Source organism: Zonotrichia albicollis, chromosome 6, assembly GCF_047830755.1.
Source record: "Zonotrichia albicollis isolate bZonAlb1 chromosome 6, bZonAlb1.hap1, whole genome shotgun sequence".
Taxonomy (NCBI): Eukaryota; Metazoa; Chordata; class Aves; order Passeriformes; family Passerellidae; genus Zonotrichia; species Zonotrichia albicollis.
Genome location: NC_133824.1, coordinates 55,881,738 through 55,902,304, shown reverse-complemented (window position 1 = coordinate 55,902,304; position 20,567 = coordinate 55,881,738). Strand labels below are relative to the sequence as shown.

At 37.8% G+C, this 20,567-nt stretch overlaps 1 protein-coding gene across 8 annotated transcripts in view; it reads left to right on the top strand.

The window, feature by feature from the left end:
- The window catches only part of ANO5 (anoctamin 5), a 61,086-nt gene that overhangs the window by 23,235 nt on the left and 17,284 nt on the right, over positions 1–20,567 (top strand). For 4 of the 8 annotated variants that reach the window (XM_026796451.2, XM_014270620.3, XM_026796452.2 and 1 more), the window contains 9 exons: positions 3,270–3,383; positions 9,067–9,135; positions 10,084–10,368; positions 11,082–11,195; positions 12,743–12,858; positions 15,171–15,305; positions 16,421–16,526; positions 16,615–16,675; positions 19,685–19,836. In XM_026796451.2, the coding sequence (XP_026652252.2) occupies positions 3,270–3,383; positions 9,067–9,135; positions 10,084–10,368; positions 11,082–11,195; positions 12,743–12,858; positions 15,171–15,305; positions 16,421–16,526; positions 16,615–16,675; positions 19,685–19,836 (1,152 nt within the window). Of the gene's footprint in view, positions 1–2,212; positions 2,258–3,269; positions 3,384–9,066; positions 9,136–10,083; positions 10,369–11,081; positions 11,196–12,742; positions 12,859–15,170; positions 15,306–16,420; positions 16,527–16,614; positions 16,676–19,684; positions 19,837–20,567 lie in introns of all 8 variants that reach the window. The other 4 variants (XM_074543899.1, XM_074543900.1, XM_005492064.4 and 1 more) reach the window with 2 other exon arrangements.

Genomic DNA, 20,567 nt, shown 5'->3' with positions numbered 1-20,567 from the left:
TTTATGGGTTTAATAAGCAGGCCTGTCACTATCCACAATGAATGTCTCAAAGGATGATCTCCAGAAGGAGAAAGAAGTGATAAGTATTCCCCTTCTAATAGCAGATCTGACAATGACTGCTGCATCTTCTTAAATTGATAGTCAGACCTTTAATTACTGTGGATTCTGATACATCTTAGAAAACAACCAAATTTTGATGTCAGTAAAGATAAAATACTTCTTCAATTGTATTGAATAATTTAATTATAACCATGCAACCCAAACAATTTGGGGTGCTCCTTCGGCAGGAGTTTTTCTTTGAAGTAAGTATTGCTTATTGTTTTATTTCTTCTTTTTGTATATGAATTTAGTGCACTAGAACAGTTTCTGTGCTTGTGAAGTCAGTCTTTTTTTTTTTAATCAGTGATTGGGGCAATTGCTAACATTTTAATTTGTTAGATTGCACTTTGGGGTTTACTTACTGTAATGCTGAATAATTACAGTACTGTTGATTCTGTACAGATGTTACATGGTTCTATGCACTGTTTTAACTTGATTAACTTAGTATCTGAACTTGCAGTTTGCATGTAGTCACAATTATATTTGCAAAGAAAGACCTAAACCTGTAAGTACAAAATAGAATGGAAAAATGCTTTTTCTTTTCTGCTTCTGGATTCCACAATTTTTGTGAACCATTTAATCATGAAAGATTAGGTACTGCATTTGGAAGCAAAAGCATTTCTGAGGTAGCTGTCCTGATTTCAGCCATACAAAGTATTCTAATTGGTCTGCTGTAAATATTTCTCAAGAAGATAAACAACAAAAAACCTTTACAGAATTGCTGAAGAGGAAAGGCCAAGAATGGATGCTAGCATTTTCAGAAAGCAATTTCTTTTAGCTTTTTTTGTGCTGCATTGATTTGCAGCAGTGTTTTGTAGCTCCCCAAGGGCTAGGATAGGAGCACAGGAGTTCCTGATAATGCATGGCTGCTTCAAGTGTCTAATTGCAGCAGTTACCAGTGTGTCTAATGAAGATGCATAAAGTTGTGCAACACTATGGAACAATAGGATTGTCAATTATTTTTATTTCATTTCAGCCTATTTAAAGATAAACACATGAATTATGTGGATATTATTACTTGTCATTTTGTCAGCTCTGGAATTACATGGTTGCTGTTTGTCATTTTATGTCCCAGTGGGTCCAACCAAACATGAGCATTACAGAAACATGCATGCACTATGCATGAGCCAGTGGTTTGGTACCTTTGCTCTACGCTCCAAAGCACTTGCTTACTGCTCTTTTTTAAATCTGCTGAAGTGTTGGAACCCAGGAAATTCCTCTGGCTGCCCTGGAGAACTCGAGCCCTGCCCAGGGGGCTCAGAGACTTTGGCACAGAGCCCAAGACCCCTCTGTGCCTTTGATTTAGACCTTGGAAAAAACAATTACCAACCTTATATGAAAAATCACAAGCCACGGAAGTATAATGGTGGTGAATTTATCACAGGGTAAAAAATAGATTTTTTGGGGTTTTTAGAATGGGGATTCAGGGGGGCAGGATGGAGGGATCTGGGCATGTCCAGCCTTTCTCCTTCTTCTTGGCCTCCATCTTCTGCTGTGATGGTGACACTTTTGGGTTGGTTTAGAGCAGAAGCTCACTGTCTAACACAGGTGACAGGTATTGGGAAGTAACTGTAAACATTGTATATGTAGTTTTTATTATAATAAGTTTTATTATATTTATTATTTATTATATACTACCCTGGGGGAAGCAGAGTGCTCTGGGCTGTCTTGCTGAACAGACCTCAGCAGGCCAGAGAAAGAATTTTATAGATAAGGAAGAATAAACAACCTTGAGATGGAGAACAGAAGAGCTCTGACTCCTTCTTCAACTGCTGGGCTGGGAAAAGAGACTTTCTAACCCATCTCGGGGTCACTGTGAGCAGCAGCAGTGCCCAGACTGGAGTATGCAAATGATAGCAAGTAGTAGTATAGAAATCATTGTCTTAAAACATTTTTACTGTCCAAACAGATTCCAGCCCAGCTCTGCCTTTAATAGAAAAGACACAGTAGTCATATTATTTGTGGGTGCTTGTGTTTTTCTGATGTTTGGAGGCTTTTTGTAGCTTTAAAGGACATGGATTTCTTGCTCACTGCAGTTGGGGTGTGTGTGCTTGAAGCAGTTGGCTCTCGGGGAGGAACGGTGGGCGTGCTAACTGCTTGTTGGTTATTCCAGCAGAGTGGAAGGAAGTATAATCTGTTCCTGAAGCGGCGTCTCAGGGTAAAGCAGTGACCAGCGCTGTTGCCAGTGGCTTGTGTGCTGCAGGAATAACCTGCTGCTTTCACTGTGTGCTGCCTCTGTTAACTGCGAGCAAGGGCCACAGCTGCGCATAAACACTCGGTGCTCTCTCAGGGAGCACGTGCATCCTTGCATGGCGTGAGAGGAAAAGACACAGACATGATACTCTGCTTTGTTCCTACTCTAATGAAATAAAATAAAACCCCAGTTCAGCCCTGTACAAATACACTTTCACTGGTAGGTGTGGTTGAAAAAGTAACAGCAACCTTCCTCTGCACAGAGTTACATTTAAACTAGAATATTCTCTTTGCTGTATGTCTTGTATGTGATTTGATAGAGCTGAATATTGATATGGCAATAAACAATATTGCCTAATGAGTTAACTTCCCTAGGAGAGTGGGCTTGCAGTCTTTTATTTGCCTAACATTAATTACTGTGGCCTAGTAGTGAAAAAGGTGGATGTTGTTACTAAGACATTCTGGCATGCTGGTAAATTAAAATATGATCTTTAATAGATGAATTGGAGTACTAATTACCCTGTTGATATCTTTTATTAGGTGTATATTTTCCTGTGAAAGTAAATACTCGGTGTTGAAACATCACCCCTGTATTTTTGTGAGCTATTTTTATGTGTGGTCATTGCTGGGACATATGTCTCTGTGGTGGTTGATTTAGTGAATGTTGTTATGTAGAGGAAAATGCATGAATTTGCATTTTGCTACCTGCTTCAAGTATTCACATGTATTGCTACACTAACATATATATATATTTATTTTTCTTGTGTCAGTTATTTACATGTAATGCTTGCAGACATATGTGGTTAATTTTGAAATTAATCTAGATGTAGCCCTTGTTAAAACTTGCCCAGATGTATCTTCAGCTGTAAAGCAACTGAAGAACTGTGGCAATGTGGGGGAACTTCTTTGCCTTCTGTGATATTTTAGAGAAACAGCAGTGCTTGTATTTTTAATTCACATGCCTGTATCTTCTGCAGATTGATAAAAGACATCAAAGCAAAGATTCTATTTTCTTCAGGGATGGTGTCAGGAGAATTGATTTTGTTCTCTCCTATGTGGATGATCTTAATAAGGAATGGGAAAAGAAGTTGGTAAGTTTGTCTTTTTGAAGTCCTCTTAGTTTTTATTTATAATAAGATGAATATCAGTTACTAACCCTGTCGGATCACTAGACTCATCTGGAATGGAACTTACCTAAAAAAATCACATATAGCTATGTGAAAAACAATCCCGTGCATGAACATTTCTGTGTAATTTGCTGTTGTTTGTCAGGATCCAGTTTTATTAGATTCTTGTGTCTATGTTAATTGAATTGATCACTCTTTGTTACTTAGGCTGAGCAATATATTGTACAATGGAGCAAATTAATCTCAATTATTTTGCTTCTTCATTTAACAGTCTAGCTAATACTATGGAGAAATATTTGTGAATACTTGCACCTGTAAATACTCTCAAAGGAAGGAGGATTGTTCTTCTAAATAAGCACAGGTCATCCAAACAATATTTAACAATGACTAATTTTTCATACCCTTTGATTATAGTTAGAGGAGAAATAGATTCTGAGCTCCAAGACTCAATGCAGTTTTTCTTTAATACTTTTGAGACTCTTTTCTTAAAATATACTCTGAGTAACACAAACACAGCATGTCCTCCTGGAGCTTCTCCCTGTGTTTGACCTACAGTAGGTCAAACATCTACATATGTGTGTTCATTCTTCTAGAAAAATATTTAAATATATAAATATTTAATAGTAAATAATATTTTGTTTAAATATTATTGATACATAAATAAAACATTGTTTACTATTGAAATATTAGTATTTATAAAATATTTTATTAGTTATTAAAATATTTAATAAAGGTTAATATTTTAATAAATATTGAAATATGTATATTTATTTAAATATAAAGAATATAAGTGGCTTTGATAAGAGCCCTCCTATGTAACAGAGCACAAAAACAAACTTTCTCCAAAGTGCCAGTTAGTGATTATTCTTGAACTTGCCAGCAGGACCCTGAATGGTAATCATAGGTCAGATGGAATCAGTTAATGACACCTGTTTGTTCCATGCTCACATGACACATGAGGTCTCACTTGGCTAACATAAATTCAAGCTACATAAAAAAATCCAGTATAATGAGAGGCAGTCAAGGCAACAAATTTTATATAAAGCACGATATTTTTTAAATATGAGGATTTAAATTTGGTTTTGTTCTGTATTTGCTACCTTCTTTCAGAGTCAGGAGAGATTACAGTTACAAACTAGTCTCTCCAAAATATAATTCCAAAGTTTATTCATGATGAAAAAAATTTAAAAAGGAGAGAGACACTAAAAAATGACATTCTCAAGTAATCATATTTTTCTGAAAGATAAGGGTATCTGAAAAAAACTGATTACACCAATGCTTATGACAAAATCATGATGAAAACTATTAGTCTTTGAAGCAAAGAACAGCTACAGTCTTTATCTTGTTGTATTGAAGTATTTCATAATTAAAAATTCAAATTTCCTTTGGAAAAAAACTGCAAGATTAGGCTGTTAAAAAAAATTGCGTATTGCTTTCATTCTTTTCTGATGAAAATACTGTTTTCATTAAAAACTGCTGCTGCCTGTCCTTGCATCCAAATACAATCTAGTGTAGAACCCAGCCCCTCTATCCTACTCTTATTACATTAAAAAATCCAAAAATTTGTCATATCTCTGTTGGATGCTTTTCCCAGATTAAGCATCTCAGTCAGCTTTGCTCAGCTAGCCACATTCCAAAGATTTTCTTGGGAGCCCAGGTTATTTGGTAGCTATGATACCATAGGTTTATATACAAGCATACTTTTTCAAACTCATCTTTACTCTTTGTCAGGCTGTACTCCTAGCTAGATGCTTTCTTCTCCCCTGAAGCAAAATGCATTTCAAACATAAGGAAGAGGAGGCCACTCACTGTAGAGAGAAGAAAGATACCCAAGCAAAATTTGTCAAAGCAACTCTTAAACTTTTCCATTAGTCATACTTGAATTATTTAAAATGAGGGAAGAAAAGAATACAGTTTAGGTTATGTTCAGGTGGGAAGGAAAATGAGTTAGGTGGTCAGAGCCCATGTCCATGGGTGTCCTTATTGAAGGATTCTCCTGGGAAGAAGCCCCAGAGTTAGTAGCTAATATTGTCCTTCCTCTTTGGCATAAAAATGCACTTTCTAGGAGCATATCTCTGCCTTTCAAAAGGCATAAACATCCACAATAAGTATTGTGATGTTTAATTCTGTGTATATCTGTTCCTTGCAAAAGAGTTTATGGCCTCGTGGAGGAAGGTCAGTGGCCCTGCAGATAAACTCTGTGGTCACTGGACAAACTGTCATGGAGATACCAATTATAGGCCCCACAATTATGTTCAATTATGCAATTAGTATGTCCATAAATTAGTGCAGACTTCTTAGCATACAAATACTGTGCTGTTGTCTTTGTGGTAACAAGATTTAAATCTTGATGAAGTGCAGCCTCTGGAATTTGTCTGACATACACTGTATTTGCTATTGTACAGTTATCATAGAAAGAAATGTTTCTTTTGTGGTGGTACAATGATGCAGTAAAATGGAACAGCTGAGAATAGAAGTGTTGATACAAAGAGAATAACAGCTGTGACAAAGGCTTTTGTTTCCTTGTCTCAAGGAAACAGCTTTGTTCTGCATTTCTAAGAATGGGATAAATAACTTCTTTGTGTGTTTCAGCATATCCCTGATACAGATGTAAGAGTCAATCTGTTCATTTTCTCCCTTAGTTTCATGCAGAACAACTTTTAACTTCTTTGATATTCCCAGATGCATTCCAGCTTCAACTGGAATGCTGTTTTGAGCTTGCCTTCAGCTGTTTTGAACTTGCCTTCTATAAGCTACATGAACAAACCCAAACCACAAAGGCCTCTGAACAAAAATTAGGATTACGATTTTTTGAGACAATATTATTCCTTAAAGCCTCCAGCACACGTGGAAACGTTTCACCACCATATGAAATGTATGTGAACATGAAAAAATAAACTGTGCCCTGTTCTGGGGTACAGCGAGGAGGGCCAGGCATTCACAGAGTTAAAGAATCACAGAATATGCTGTCAGAAGGGAGCCACCAGGAGCTGGACCTGCATTGTTATCACAGTTTGGTTTATAGAAGTTATCTCTCTTCCCTAGCTGCCTGATTATGCAGTATTACATTTACTTTGAGCCTAATAGTGCTGCTGGACTTTGGATCTTGCCTTGTTAATCTTGGTGGGATGGTTCATTACAGCCCAGCACATGCTGGATGATAAAGTGAGTCTGTGCTTATCCCACATTATGTCAGATATCCACATAATGTGGTGGATGTGATGGCTTACAGAGCTTCCCTCGTGCCTCTTTGGCTGCAGATTGGCATCTACAGCAGAGTCAGAAATACGTGCACCAGGGATAATTTATCAGGTTTGAGGCAACAAGTATAAAATTAAGTACAGATTAAAACCAGCCAGCTCTGGTCCAAGGATACATTTTGTCCATTTTAAGCCTTTGATGATGACATGAAGAAATCCAGCATTTGACAAGAAAAGGGGGAGGATTTTTCCCCCCAGCAGATTGATTTCCTTTTAAAAATGTTTTTCCCATTAACAGGGAAGTACAGTACATTGCACGGGTTTCAGGAGGGGGCTTGTGTGAGAAGAGCAAGGTGGTAAAAAAGAGCATAATTTCTGTTAGAGCACTGCAGTTTGTCATACTAAGTGGATTGTAAGGAGGAATAAGTAGGATGGGGCCAGACCCTTGGCTCTGTCTGTCCTGAGCTGCACAGCTGGAGAGAAGCCTCTAAAGTGACTTTGCTTGGCTCTCTTCCAGTGTTTGCTGGAGAGAATACACCCCAGCCTGCTGTTAGGAGAAAAGGCAATCCAGAGCTTTGGATACTAGGCTTGAATGTCAGCTTTGCTACAGCATCTTAACATACCTGCTGAAATCACCTTTTACTTGTGCTGTTTCTGTCTGATTATCATGTCAGCAAACCAGAGTTCTCTGACATGCTTGTACAGGTGCATTTAGGGAGGTTTGTAGGGAAAATAGTGCAAGGAATTGCTTTTGCCCCCAGCATGTGCTGGATCTCAGGACTTACCATATTCACCACTTTATATAGTCCAGTGTCTAATTTAATATCTAGTAATATTTGGCAAAATCAGGTGTGACACATAAAAATGAGAGGCCACTAACACAGGAAAACTTCTGAGGGCTATGAAAGCTTTCTTCAGTCTGCATTCATTTGTCTGAGTAAGTTATGCAAACTGAAATGCAAAAATGGCAGTCTACTCCTCACTGACGTGCAAGAAAAGAAAACTGGCTGAAAACTAATGTGTTTTGGGGTTTTTTAAATATGTTTGAAAACTGGAATTTAAGACTTTTCAATAGAAGAAATATTAGACAGCATGACAGGGTTTAGTTAGAAATAAATTTGTGGTCTAGCATGTGCATTTTAAAGAAGGTAGGGCTCAATATTTGACTTAATTTATTGTTGTTCTGGCAGTTCTTCAGCAAATTTTATATGATTAAGAGGAAATTAATACAGTCTCTCAATAGGAGCAAAAATTATACAGAGAAGGAGGGGAAGAAAATGTTCTTACCTAAAGACACGACTTAGGAATTACTTTGCAATAAAAAGGAGTTCAAGAGGAATATCAAGCTCACACAGATGATGCAGCCACCACGCACTGCAGGTTTATTATCTCTGCATGAAGTCCATGCTGACTTTATGCAAGCTAAGCACATGCAGTGATTTGTTGGTCTTATCAGTGATGTTTGTGAAATGCTGTTTGAATTGTCTGTAATCAGCACTTGAATGTCTGTATCAGGCATAATTGTATAATTACAAAAGAAATAGATGTAATTGTATAATTACAAAAGAAATAGATGAAGCTGGAAGCACTCAGTCTTCCACGTGCTTCCAGAATTTTCCTTTTCATCTTTCTCTTGGAAATAGAGCTAAACTTGACGACACCCCACACAGCAGCCTCCTTGTGAAAAACGCCAATCACTTGTTTTTAAAATTTTAAAGTTTAATAGTAATAAAATGGTTATAAAAATAGTAATACAATTAGAGAAATAATAATTTGGACAAATTGAATTAGGACAATATGAGACAATAGAGACAGTTACTGATGGTTCAGGTACCTTTTCTGGGCAGGACAAGCCCGAAAAAGGCCCCACGTTAACAGAGATTAACCCTTAAAAGCAACAGCCTGTTGCATATTCATACACCTCATCCATGATGCATACATTCCATTCAAACACAGGATTCTGTCTGGGCAGTGTCAGCTTCTTCCTCTGAATCCTGACAGCACCTTCGAGGTGGGAAGAAGTTAATTTCTTCTGGTAATGGGGCAATAAATTCTCTTTCTCTGAAAGATTCAGGTGTCCTGTGGCTGCTATCAGGTGCGAGTCCTTTCTTTAAAAAAAGTATCCTACATAGCACAGTTTCTATTTTAACATTTTTATAACCTAAAACTATATTTAACACACTACTTAAGAGAATTAATACAGCATTACTTTCTAACACAACACACACAATATTCATTTTAATATTTGCAAAAAGCCAATTATAAAATACATGCATTTTTCACACTCCTGAAGTCAGAAGTGCTCAAGACCCAAGCCATCAGGTCACACACCCTTAAAGGGGTTTTCTTCAGGGCAGCTGAGAGAAGTGAAACCCGGTGAGTCATGGGTGAGTGATCAATTAGTTGCTAACTTCATCAGTTACTAAAGTGTCTTTGTTTCTCTTCAGGAAAGGAGAAAAGAATTCGAGAGCAACCTGCAAAAGGCTGGTTTGGAGCTGGAAACAGAAGACAAGAAGGTAAAAAAGAAAAAGAAAAATTAGCACCAAAAAGAGTAGGACTTGGAAATCAATAAACCACTTTCTGTCTCTGAGAAAAATTATAAATTATACTTGTGTGTTTTAGTGGAGTGTGGCTAATTTAGGGGAAACAAGATCAATATGTTTATTTGAGTGCTTTTCCCAGATACATTGGTAAGAATTGTGGAAGCAGAATAATTTTGATTCAAGAGGAAGCTTTTGTTTTTGCTTTCATAACAAGAAGGCAGAATAGCTGTGATTTGGTTTATATCCACATAAACGGGAAGTGTGCTTACAGCTGATTTTAATTCTACCTAACAATGAGTAACAAGTTTGGAAGGCAGTGAGTGCATTAGTTATGCTCACTGGATGTTGTAATTATGGGGAAGGACCCTGTGGCCTTGGGGATGTTTGCTTAGTGGTGCTGTTTGCTGTAATAACTGGAGGATGTGCAATTCTGACTGATGGACTCAGCATGCCAGAGGCTGAGGTGAGTAAAATAACTCTTGGTGAAGTTCAGGCTCTGTAACATCCACAGGCAGGGAATTCATTGAGCAATGTTAAAAACCCTTCTGATTGCCAGCTCCTACTGTGAATGCAGAGCAGCACAGGAAGAACATACATGTTACATGAGGCCTATGACAAGATTATTCTTTGTGTTTCCAGTCTAATGAGAATTTTCAGACTCCAGTGTATGAGGTGAATATAGTTTGAAAAGCCTTTGTGAGCTTGTAGTAGTGCAAAGGTTATTTTTATGAACAGACAACCACTCAGATAAGCTTTTCAGTAAATATATATGTACACACAGAAATTCCTATTCCATCCTACTTCATTTTTAAATCCTTTAAAAATATGTAAAAGGCAATGCATTTGATATGAAAAATATCCCCATAAATGTTTCAATGAACACAGTTTGGTCTAATGTCTGATTTAACTTCTCTGGAACAGGAATCTGAAGATGGCAAGATTTTCTTTGTGAAGATCCATGCTCCATGGGAGGTTCTGATCACGTATGCAGAAGTGCTGAACATTAAAGTTCCCATCAGGGAAAATGACATTCCCCCCATGGTGGAGAACCCCCTGGACTGTGTGCTTTTCCCACTGAGGCTGCCTGAGAAGGTGATGCACCCTGAACCAGATTATTTCACAGCACCATTCAGCAAGGACAAGCAGGAGCTGTACCTCATTAACGATGAGAGCACTTTCTTCTCACCATCCATGAGAAACAGAATAGTAAGTATGGGAATTTGGCTGTTTCTGAGTACAGGTACATTTACACAGCCCCATCAGAATATTTTGTTGGGAATTTAGCTGCTAAGGACTGGAAAAGTACAAAACTGTGGCTAATTCCAAGTCCTGCTCCTGTGAGATAGCGTGTCCTTGGGCCTAGCTGTGGTAGGATAACAAACAGTGAAAGAGGCATGAGAAAAGAGAGATGTAACCCCTAAGGAATGAGGAAGAGTTCATGGTATAGTTTAACCAATAAATTGCTTAGCTTACAGAATATTCATAAGCTTATTACTCGCTGTATAAGTGTCTGATGCTCTCTTCAATAAACGGAATTTGCTTATCACTCATATTGAGTGTCTGAGTCTCCCCTCACTGACAAATGGCTCATCCCCGACAAAGGCCTTCATTTTCTGCGACAATATTTGTGTAAGGAAGGAATGGGTATAGAAGCCTTGATAACTGAGGTAAATACAGAGAGTTCTGGGTGCCTGTGCATCTTGCTTAGAAGTACAGAATAATTCTTGGAACTGATCTTCTGGATGTCTACAAGGCAGCTGTGCCCCCAGTATTCTTATAGGAGATAAGGCCTTCTGAAGAAATACCTTTTGCTTTTGCATGTTGTTCCTGCAGGTTATACACAGTGCACATCTATTATAAGTTTCTGTTTAATGGCCTTAGAGTAGGAAAGGTCTGAAATTGTCATTCTTGAATCTCAGGTTAATTATATTCTTACACGTTGCCCATACGGAACAGAAGAAGGGAAGAAAAAATTTGGGATTAAGAGGCTGCTGAACAATGGCACCTATACAGCTGCATATCCTCTTCATGATGTAAGTGTTTCAGCTTTCTGCTCCCCTGAGCATTTCCCAGTGTTTGCACTCTTTCACCTACTGTGACATTTGCTGTTCCAGGAGATATGAAAATATACTCAAACCTTTCAATTTGTCCCAGTAATTGATTCTGTTTTATGACACACAGACATAGCTGTCAGCCCTGCTATTTGGCTTTTATGTGCTGAAATGTTTCTTCCTACAGAGGAGTTTTTAGAATCTGTGTCAGTCACTCATCTCTTTGGAGACTTACTCCATCATATTCCTGTAATGCTGGTGGCACAGACCACGCAGTAGTACCTTGGATTATAGCAAGGAATGAATTTGCACATACAGCAGTGTGTGAGCATAGGGTGTGCACACACACACATACACAGTGTAGTTACACACTGCCTGCAGTTAGAGGAAAACTCTGGGGTTCATACCATGTTGGGGCTGAAGTCAGAAGATTTGCCTGAGTTCATTGTGGGATGGTGACTTCTCCATCTCCCACTGACCTTTGGGTACAAATGCTGTAATACTGGACATGTAAAGGACAGTAAATACTATGTTTAGTTTGGCTGTAAGGTCATTTTTAATACGACATGTATGGATTTAGTCCTGAAATTCCATGGAGAAAACAAGAGAGAGATGGGTTACAGTGTTTTACATGAATTTTTTTGCTTTAAATTTTTTTCCTCCTAAATGTTGTATTTAATTTTTTGCTTAAGTCTTAAATTCTCTGTTTTTTAAAGGTTATTTCAGATGTCACTATGCTTTAACGAACTTACTCTGAATTCTACCATAAGACATTTTAAAATACTGTATATAGATTTATATTTTAAAATATTTGAAAATATATTATTTTCCTTAGAAAAAAAAAAAATTGAGTGAATGGACATTCTTTAGGTTTTCAGGAGGAAAGTTTGGCTGATCAGGCTCTAGAATGCTAGTCTAGGCTGGAAGGCACTTTATGCTATTGGGATTACCAAAACCACAGACAGTAAAAGGGAAGAATCTCTTCTACACAACTACAATCAGCTTTAAATGCTAAGCAATCTTATGAAAAAATTCTAAAACTTGTGAGACAGACTTTAAAAATCTTTGTCTAAAAATAATTATTTAATCTTTCAGAATATTTTCAAAATGCAAAATGCCTAAATTTATATATAAGTTTATTTCTTCTGCTAATGGAGCAATAAATTCTTTTTCTCTGAAAGATTCAGGTGTTCTGTGGCTGCTAAAAGTATCTTACATAGCATAGTTTCTATTTTAACCATATGTTATAACCTAAAACTATATTTAACACACTACTTAAGAGAATGAATACAGCATTACTTTCTATCATAACACATATAATATCCATTTCAATATTTGCAGAAAGCCAATCATAAAATACGCATTTTTCACATTAGCCAATCAAATAGAATCTATCGTGCCACTCTGTAAAAACCACGAGGTTCTCTTGAATAAAGCTGCTTTGCTCCTTGTACAATCCTGCCTGTTTTTGTGTTATTCGTGGCACAAGAGTGACCATGAGGTGTTTCCCCTCCCTGCTCTGCTCACAGTGCCAGTACTGGAAGAAGGCCAGCGACCCCAACTGTGACAGCGAGAGGTACACGCTCTACATGGAGTGGGCACGCTTCCTGCGCTTCTACAAGGAGCAGCCCTTGGTCCTTATCAGGTGAGATACTGCCTGTGTGCCCCTGCTTTTCACTGCCATTCTGTGTGCATTCATCTCTACTGGTCCTGCTGGCAATGATGCCTTGAGAAGGGTGATGTACAACAGAGGCTACCCAGAGTTAAAGTAGGTGTTTATTAAAAAGTGTAATACAGTGTATATTCATCTGTAGTTTGATCCTGCTAGGATATATTCATTCAAATGTAAAATAGTAATAAGTGTATATTCATCTGTAGTTTGATCCTGCTAGCAATGATGCCTTAAGAAGGGTGACCTAGAACAGAGGCTACACAGAGTTAAAGTAGATGTTTGTTAAAAAGTGTAATACAGTGTATATTCATCTCTATTGATCCTGCTAGCAATGATGCCTTGAGAAGGCTGATGTACAACAGTGTGTATTCATCTGTAGTTTGATCCTGCTAGGATATATTCAGTCAAATGTAAAAGAGTGTATATTCATTCAGTTGTAAAAAAATAATAAGTGTATATTCATCTGTAGTTTGATCCTGCTAGCAATGATGCCTTGAGAAGGCTGATGTACAACAGAGGCCACACAGAGTTAAAGTAGGTGTTTATTAAAAAGTGAAATACAGTGTATACTCATCTGTAGTTTGATCCTGCTAGCAATGATGCCTTGAGAAGGATGATCTAGGACAGAGGCTACACAGAGTTAAAATAGGTGTTTATTAAGAAGTGTAATACAGTGTATATTCAACTCTAGCTTGATCCTGCTGGCAGTGATGCCTTGAGAAGGCTGATGTACAACAGAGACTACACAGAGTTAAAGTAGGTGTTTATTAAAAAGTGTAATACAGTGTGTATTCATCTGTAGTTTGATCCTGCTAGGATATATTCAGTCAAATGTAAAAGAGTGTATATTCATTCAGTTGTAAAAAAGTAATAAGTGTATATTCATCTGTAGTTTGATCCTGCTAGCAATGATGCCTTGAGAAGGATGATCTAGAACAGAGGCTACACAGAGTTAAAATAGGTGTTTATTAAAAAGTGTAACGCAGTGTATATTCAACTCTGGCTTGATCCTGCTAGCAATGATGCCTTGAGAAGGCTGACCTAGGACAGAGGCTACAGAGAGTTAGAGTAGGTGTTTATTAAAAAGCCTTAATGGATCCATATTGGGCATACAAGAGCCCAGCCAGGGCTACACCCAAGAGGAACCAAAATGGTCACAAAGTGCACGACTGCTCACCAGGTCTCACACTTTTATAAGTTCTGGTCCATTTGCATATTGGAGTTAATTGTCCAATTATAGCTTTAGGTTATAAAATCCCATCCTTGTTTTCACTCTTCAGTCCATGTTGTTTGTGCTCTTGGGCCTGAAACTTTTATAGGCTGTCCTTGGTCCCAAGCTAGGAAAGGATTGATTATCTCCCTACTCTGTGAAGAGAGCTTACCATTGCTTAATATGAAGCTCAGAGCTACACACTACAGCAGCACAGAATCTGAAAAATATAAAAGATAAAACTTAAGGCATCAGGAAATTTTTACCTCTTTTACCTCAATGGATATTAATTGGATGCTATGTCTGGGGAGGACATGACAGAGCTTTCTGCTGAGAAGGGGAAAAGTGCTTTATCTCAAATCAAGCTTCTTTCCATCTAGCCAGTCCTCCTGGGGTTAGGTATATTACAGATAATTCAGCTGTTAAAGAAACACATACATAGAATACCTTAGATTTTTTAATCAATCTCTGCAAAAAAAAGTTAAAGGTTTATTTGAAATGTCAAAATTTCAACACAGACTTGAAAAAATACTGATAACAACAGTTTGGAAGCTTGATTCTTAGTTCTAACCCCAAATTTAAACTAACTTAAGATCTCTGATTTTTTGATGTGATACAACAGAATGTTGCTTTGTTCACAGGTTACAGTTCCTTGTTTGTAACACAAGTCATTGTATTTCTGTTAGGATTACCTATTTGCTTTAACCATATGGTCAGAACTGTTGTGCTGTTTCATTTGTGTAACTCCTTGGAAAAATCAGAAAGTAAATCTTCACCTACACTATTCTGCAGAAAAGAGAAAAGAGGGATTTTAATGTTAGTTTCTGCCAGGAGGAAAAAAAGGGACAAAAGAGACCATATTTCCTGATCATTCACCTGGTTCTTACAGCCTGAGTAACTTCTCATGGCCAGTCTCAGCCCTCATTTTCCACAGCACCTCAAGGCATTTACTCTGCTGTTAAAAGTGAATTTTGCCAAGTATTTCTCTTTTACTCTGGCCAGTTTGCTGTACTACAGTTTGAAATTTTGCTTTGTGTTCCTGTTAATTGCTATTTTTTTTTTATTTTGTATTCAGAAAGTACTATGGTGAGAAGATTGGAATCTATTTTGCCTGGCTGGGATTTTACACCGAGATGCTTTTCCTTGCAGCAGTTGTTGGCTTAATCTGTTTTCTTTATGGCTTGTTTACAATGGATGAAAATATGAGCAGGTAAGTATAACATTGAAAATCTCTTAGCAAAAGCTAAGTAATGTGAAAATGTTGTTGTGTGCTGGACCACTAATGCAGAACGTGTGACTATTAGTTAGTAAGACTCAACCTGTAGGTGAACAGCAATATTTTGTTGGCCATAGCTTTCTGCATTGGAGAAGCTGCAATACGTGAAGTCCTGAGGGTCCCCCTTAGATCTCTCAAAACTGTTTGAGTGTTTATTGTTGCCTCAAGCCTGTCTATTTTATCTGTCTTGCAGAGCAGTCTGGCCTTTTTGTGTAGGTCATCATTTGTACTAAGCAAAAGCATGAGTTAAAACAGATCAGCAGTGTTCTCCCACCAAAGAGGGATCCAGTGTCTTAGAAGCCACAATTGGGTGGTTTTTTTAAGTAAGCATAGTATTTCTTTTATCAGAAGTCCAAAGATTTGTTGTATTCAGGGTTTGGGGGTGGGAAGAGGAAGAGAGGGTTGTCTTCTCATTGCTTACTGTTTTCTGTAAGAAGGTTTCTATAAAATCTTGAGTTTTAACTATAAAAGATGACTAACAAGTTAAAATTCTCACCTGTTCTGTTGAATAATGTAATTTTGAGAGTTGTATTTTAGCCAGGTTAAGAATTCATCTGGGAATACTGTTATACATATTGAGATTTCTCTGGATACCAAAGGACTATCATAGAATTCTAAATTTTACCCACTGTCATTAAATTGAAGTAGCAAATTTCACTGCAGATATCAAAGCTGAAGTGGTCTCTCTGCTTTTAGAGAAGGTGTTTTGATGTCCTTGCTAACCTGATGAGAAATAACATCGTTTATATCTTGCCTGGAAGCAGTGCATGCACAGTACAGCTCCTGATTCATTGCTGGTAGAGCCAAAAAAGCCCATATCAAGGAAATTTATTAATTCTACTCCTTGTAGCAGCTGCTTCACTCTTGGGTTTCCCTGAGCAGCCCCTGGTTGGTACCAGTGACTGTGACAAGATGTGGCATCTTTGCTGTGAAGCTGCAAATGTTGAGCTTTGAACAAATGAAGCTCCTATTTATTTTCTAAATAAATTTCATATAACAGCTTTTAAGATGCTGTGGAAACAGACACTTTACAATGTTTTCCTGCCTAGCAAAGAGATCTGTGACCCTGCAATTGGAGGAGAGATCATCATGTGCCCCCTTTGTGACCGAGACTGTGAATACTGGAGGCTGAACACCACCTGCGAGTCCTCCCAGGTCTGTGTCTGCTTCTGCAGCCTCTGTTCCTTTTTGTTCCTCTGGAAAACTCTCCTGGTACTGACCTGTTCTGGCTCTTCTCTTGCAGTATTCCCATTTGTTTGACAACGTGGCAACTCTTTTTTTTGCCATTTTCATGGGTATATGGGGTGAGTACCTGTGATAAGTTTTATGTCAAGCAATAAGGAGATCTTGGCCAAGCTGTTGAGGGACACTGGAAGTGGAAAGAAGGGGAGCAATGGCTTCACCTTAATGTCCTATCTTGGATGCTGAAATGATGAATGAGTGGAAATAACTTCAAGTTACAGAGGAATTAAGACTTAAAAAACCCAAGCAGACATCTAGGATACCATAAGAATAACATAAGCATAGTGTACTCTGAATTGCTAAAATGTGATTCTCTCCTTAGTAACCAGAGGGATCCAACCTTATGCAGCCGAAATAAGAGTTGTCTCTGCTCAGCCCTTCCCATCATCAGTGGGGGAGTTTTGTGCCCTTTCACTGGATGGATGGTGGTCCATCACTGCTGCTGCATTAGCTGTACTTCTGGGGTGGGGAAATTCATTGGATCTACTCCAGTGAACTTCATGCACTGTAGTATGCTTTGATGACACAGAAACAGGTGGATTTCTGGCCTCTATATGTCACTATAATATTGTTTGAAAAATCCCATCGCCAGGATTTCTTCTCCTGGCAGGATGAGAAGCTTCAGCTTCTCCATGTTTTGCTGCTCTGGAATGTGATTTGGAGAATTGTTTACCCAGCATGTGAATTGTTTTTAATTAATGGCCAATCACAGCCATTGAGTCTGTCACAGGTTTTTATTATCATTCTTGTCAAGCCTTCTGATGTGTCCTTTCTCTTTCTTTAATATAGTTTTAGTATATCATTTATTATGATATGATATAATACAATACAATAATAAATCAGCCTTCCGAGATCCTGGAGTCAATTCTCATCTCTCACCTTGTCCTGGGACCCACAACACCACAACATCCATAATCATAGTTTCACACCAATGATACCTCCTCAGACTTGTAGAAACATTGTGTTGAATGCTTATTCTTTTCTTCAACTCAATGAAGGTTTATAAATTCTGGATAGCATAGTTATTGCTTCTTATTTCCTTAAATACAATTCTCTTGTTTCATACTGTTTGTATGAAATGTCATCATTAAATGTTCAGCTTGTATATAGATATTCCATTAACTCACAAAGATTCTTCTGTGCTAATGGAAAACCTGTGTATTTTTAATCAGAGGATCTAATCAGTCAGTTCTTTCATATAGAATTATTATTTAAAATCTAAATAAGATTTTTGTTGTATGGCTGTTTTACTAAACTTTTCTTGGTTTTTAAGAACTACCATTTGCATGACATGGATTAGTCATTCAGGAAGTACCAGCCAAAGAGTTTAGAACTGCAGAAGATAAGGTTTCCTGTGTTTGTCTAAGCCATAAAACTTCCCCAGTTCAGATAAGAACAATCAGATTACAAAATGTTGACATTTTAAAGTAATTTACTAAGGGCTCTTAAGATGTTATATAGTATTATAAATTTTATAGTTGTTTATATATTAAATCAATTCCCTCTAATGTCTTAAAAAATTCTTAGGCCAGCCCAACTCTTGATTGTATAAAAATCATCAGACATTCACTGTCTTTAAAATGACTATGTGTCCTGGTTTAGGGCAAATTTGGGAGGAAACCTCCAAAGGGGTCCCTCTAGAAAGCAAATTCAAGTGGCCCCTTCCCCACCAGGTCAGGAGACATAAATCTGCTTTGAGAAAAGTGGAAAAAAACCATTTAACAAGCAAAGTATTCACAAGCATGGAGAAAATGATTGATATTGAACAATGGAAGCTGTCATTGTTGTGAAGGGTGGCAAATTCAGCCAGTCCTTGGCCGGGGCTGTGGCTCAGCTCTCTCTGTCTCTGCCCAGTCCCTCCTGTGCTGGAGATGCTGCATCCCAGCCCCAGTGGGCCACAGCCATGAGCTCCAGGTGTTATTCTGGGTTTTCAGTCCAGAGCAGGTTCAAACAGCTCCAAGGGAAAGAAAAGCCACAGTCTGGGGAGCTTTTCTGCCTCAGCTAGCTAAAAAACCAGCTAAAAGCCAAGGAGAGCTTTCTCCTGCTCCCTGTCCGTGCTGCAGACAGCACAGTCTGTGAGACAGAGAGAGCTGAAGCTCTTTGCTCTGGTTTTTGAATACAGCCCTGAAAAAACTCCATCCCTTTTCCTTCTCCCCCCATTTGCTCTTGGATCTACCTTTAAAGGCACAAAACTTATTTCTGGGCTGTTGTATTTGCTGAGTACCCCATGGCAGGAAGGAAAGATGGATCTGACTCCATGTTCTCAGAAGGCTAATTTATTATTTTATGATACTCTATTTTTAAAGAATACTATACTAAAGAATACAGAAAGGACACTTTCACGAGTTTTCATTATTATCTTTTTAGCATTGTGACTCTTTCCAGAGCCCCAATGCAGCTTGGCCCCAATTGGCCAAAGAATGAAAACAACTCACAGCAGAATCCAATGAAACAATCACCTGTGGGTAAACAATCTCCAAACACATTCCAAAGAAGCAAAACACAAGAAGCAAATCAGATGTTTATTTTAATTTTAATTATTATGTTTTCCTTTTTCTCTGTGGCTTCTCAGCTTCCCAGGAGAAAAATCCTGGCGAAGGGATTTTTCCAGAGAATGGGGGTACAATTCAGTATCATAAAGTCACCCTAGGACATCACGGTTTCAGATGAGCATCAAAAAACAACAGAAGTGTTTGACCATATTACTTTAAAGCTGTAATATTGTAATATTTGTGTTCCAGGTTTATACTCAGTACTTAGTTAAATTATCAGGTTCTTTGCTTAATTCCATGTTGCTTTTTGCATACACAGAGTAGTTAATTGAACATTGTGGAAATACCCACATCTTGTCTTGGCATCTTCCTTGTCATCCAGTTCTGGAATTCAATCAGCTGATAAATCACTGGATCCATATTGTGGTCTTATCTGTGAACTATATTTGGTAGTCAGTAAAAAGGAGTGAGTCACACTGTAATGATAAACCACAGAGAAGCAGCAGTGCAGATGTTTAACTTGGTTCGTGAACTTGTTCACTTCTTCCTTGACCCTATTTTAACATTTGCAAATTGCAGTTACACTTTTCTTGGAGTTCTGGAAGAGGAGGCAAGCAAGACTGAAATATGAATGGGATTTGGTGGATTTTGAAGAGGAACAGCAACAGCTCCAGCTGAGGCCTGAGTATGAGGCAAAGTGTACCCAAAAGAAGAAAAATCCTGTAACTCAGGTATGAACATGCTGTGTTGACGTGTGTGCAAATCCAGTTGTTGCTGAAAGTTTTGTAAAATGGAAATTGATACATTAAATCAGGAAAATAAGGGCAGAGTTTATAGCTTTTATGTCTTTTTACTGCATCTTTTACAATTCAAGGTAGCAGCCTCTGAAACTTTCATGCCTTTAAAACCATTCATTCTTTTATCCCTACAGAACATATGAAGAAGCAGTCACTGTGATCTAAAGTGATAATAAGTTGGTCTAGCTGTGGTTTTGCTTCTGATACTCAACCACTTTGTTTGGGGAACACCAGAGGGATGAAGGTGGCCAAAGTCCTTTCTCTTGAATGTAATTGAGATACAGTTAGTGACCCTACTTAACTCTGTTAAACAGTCTATATAATTATTAAATTAATTAATTGTTTTCATTTAAATTTATTTTAGGTAGGAGTTATTTGACAAATTTCATGATCAGCTGGTTGCATTCCAGCACAATATCTACCACACCCATTTGATGTATTTTTAAATCATATTTTTCCCTTTCACAGAATTGCATATAAATAGCTTATTGTGGCTAGTCCTAAGTATACTTAGATAACACAGTCTTCAGAAAAAAAATAGAAGCTTAGCCAGGCTGTGGAGGAAGAGTCTGTTCTAAAACAATAACCTTGTCATTCAGGGCTCATTTCCTTCATCATTAGGAAATACATATACTAATCTTATTTCTCACGAGAGAGAGTTTTTC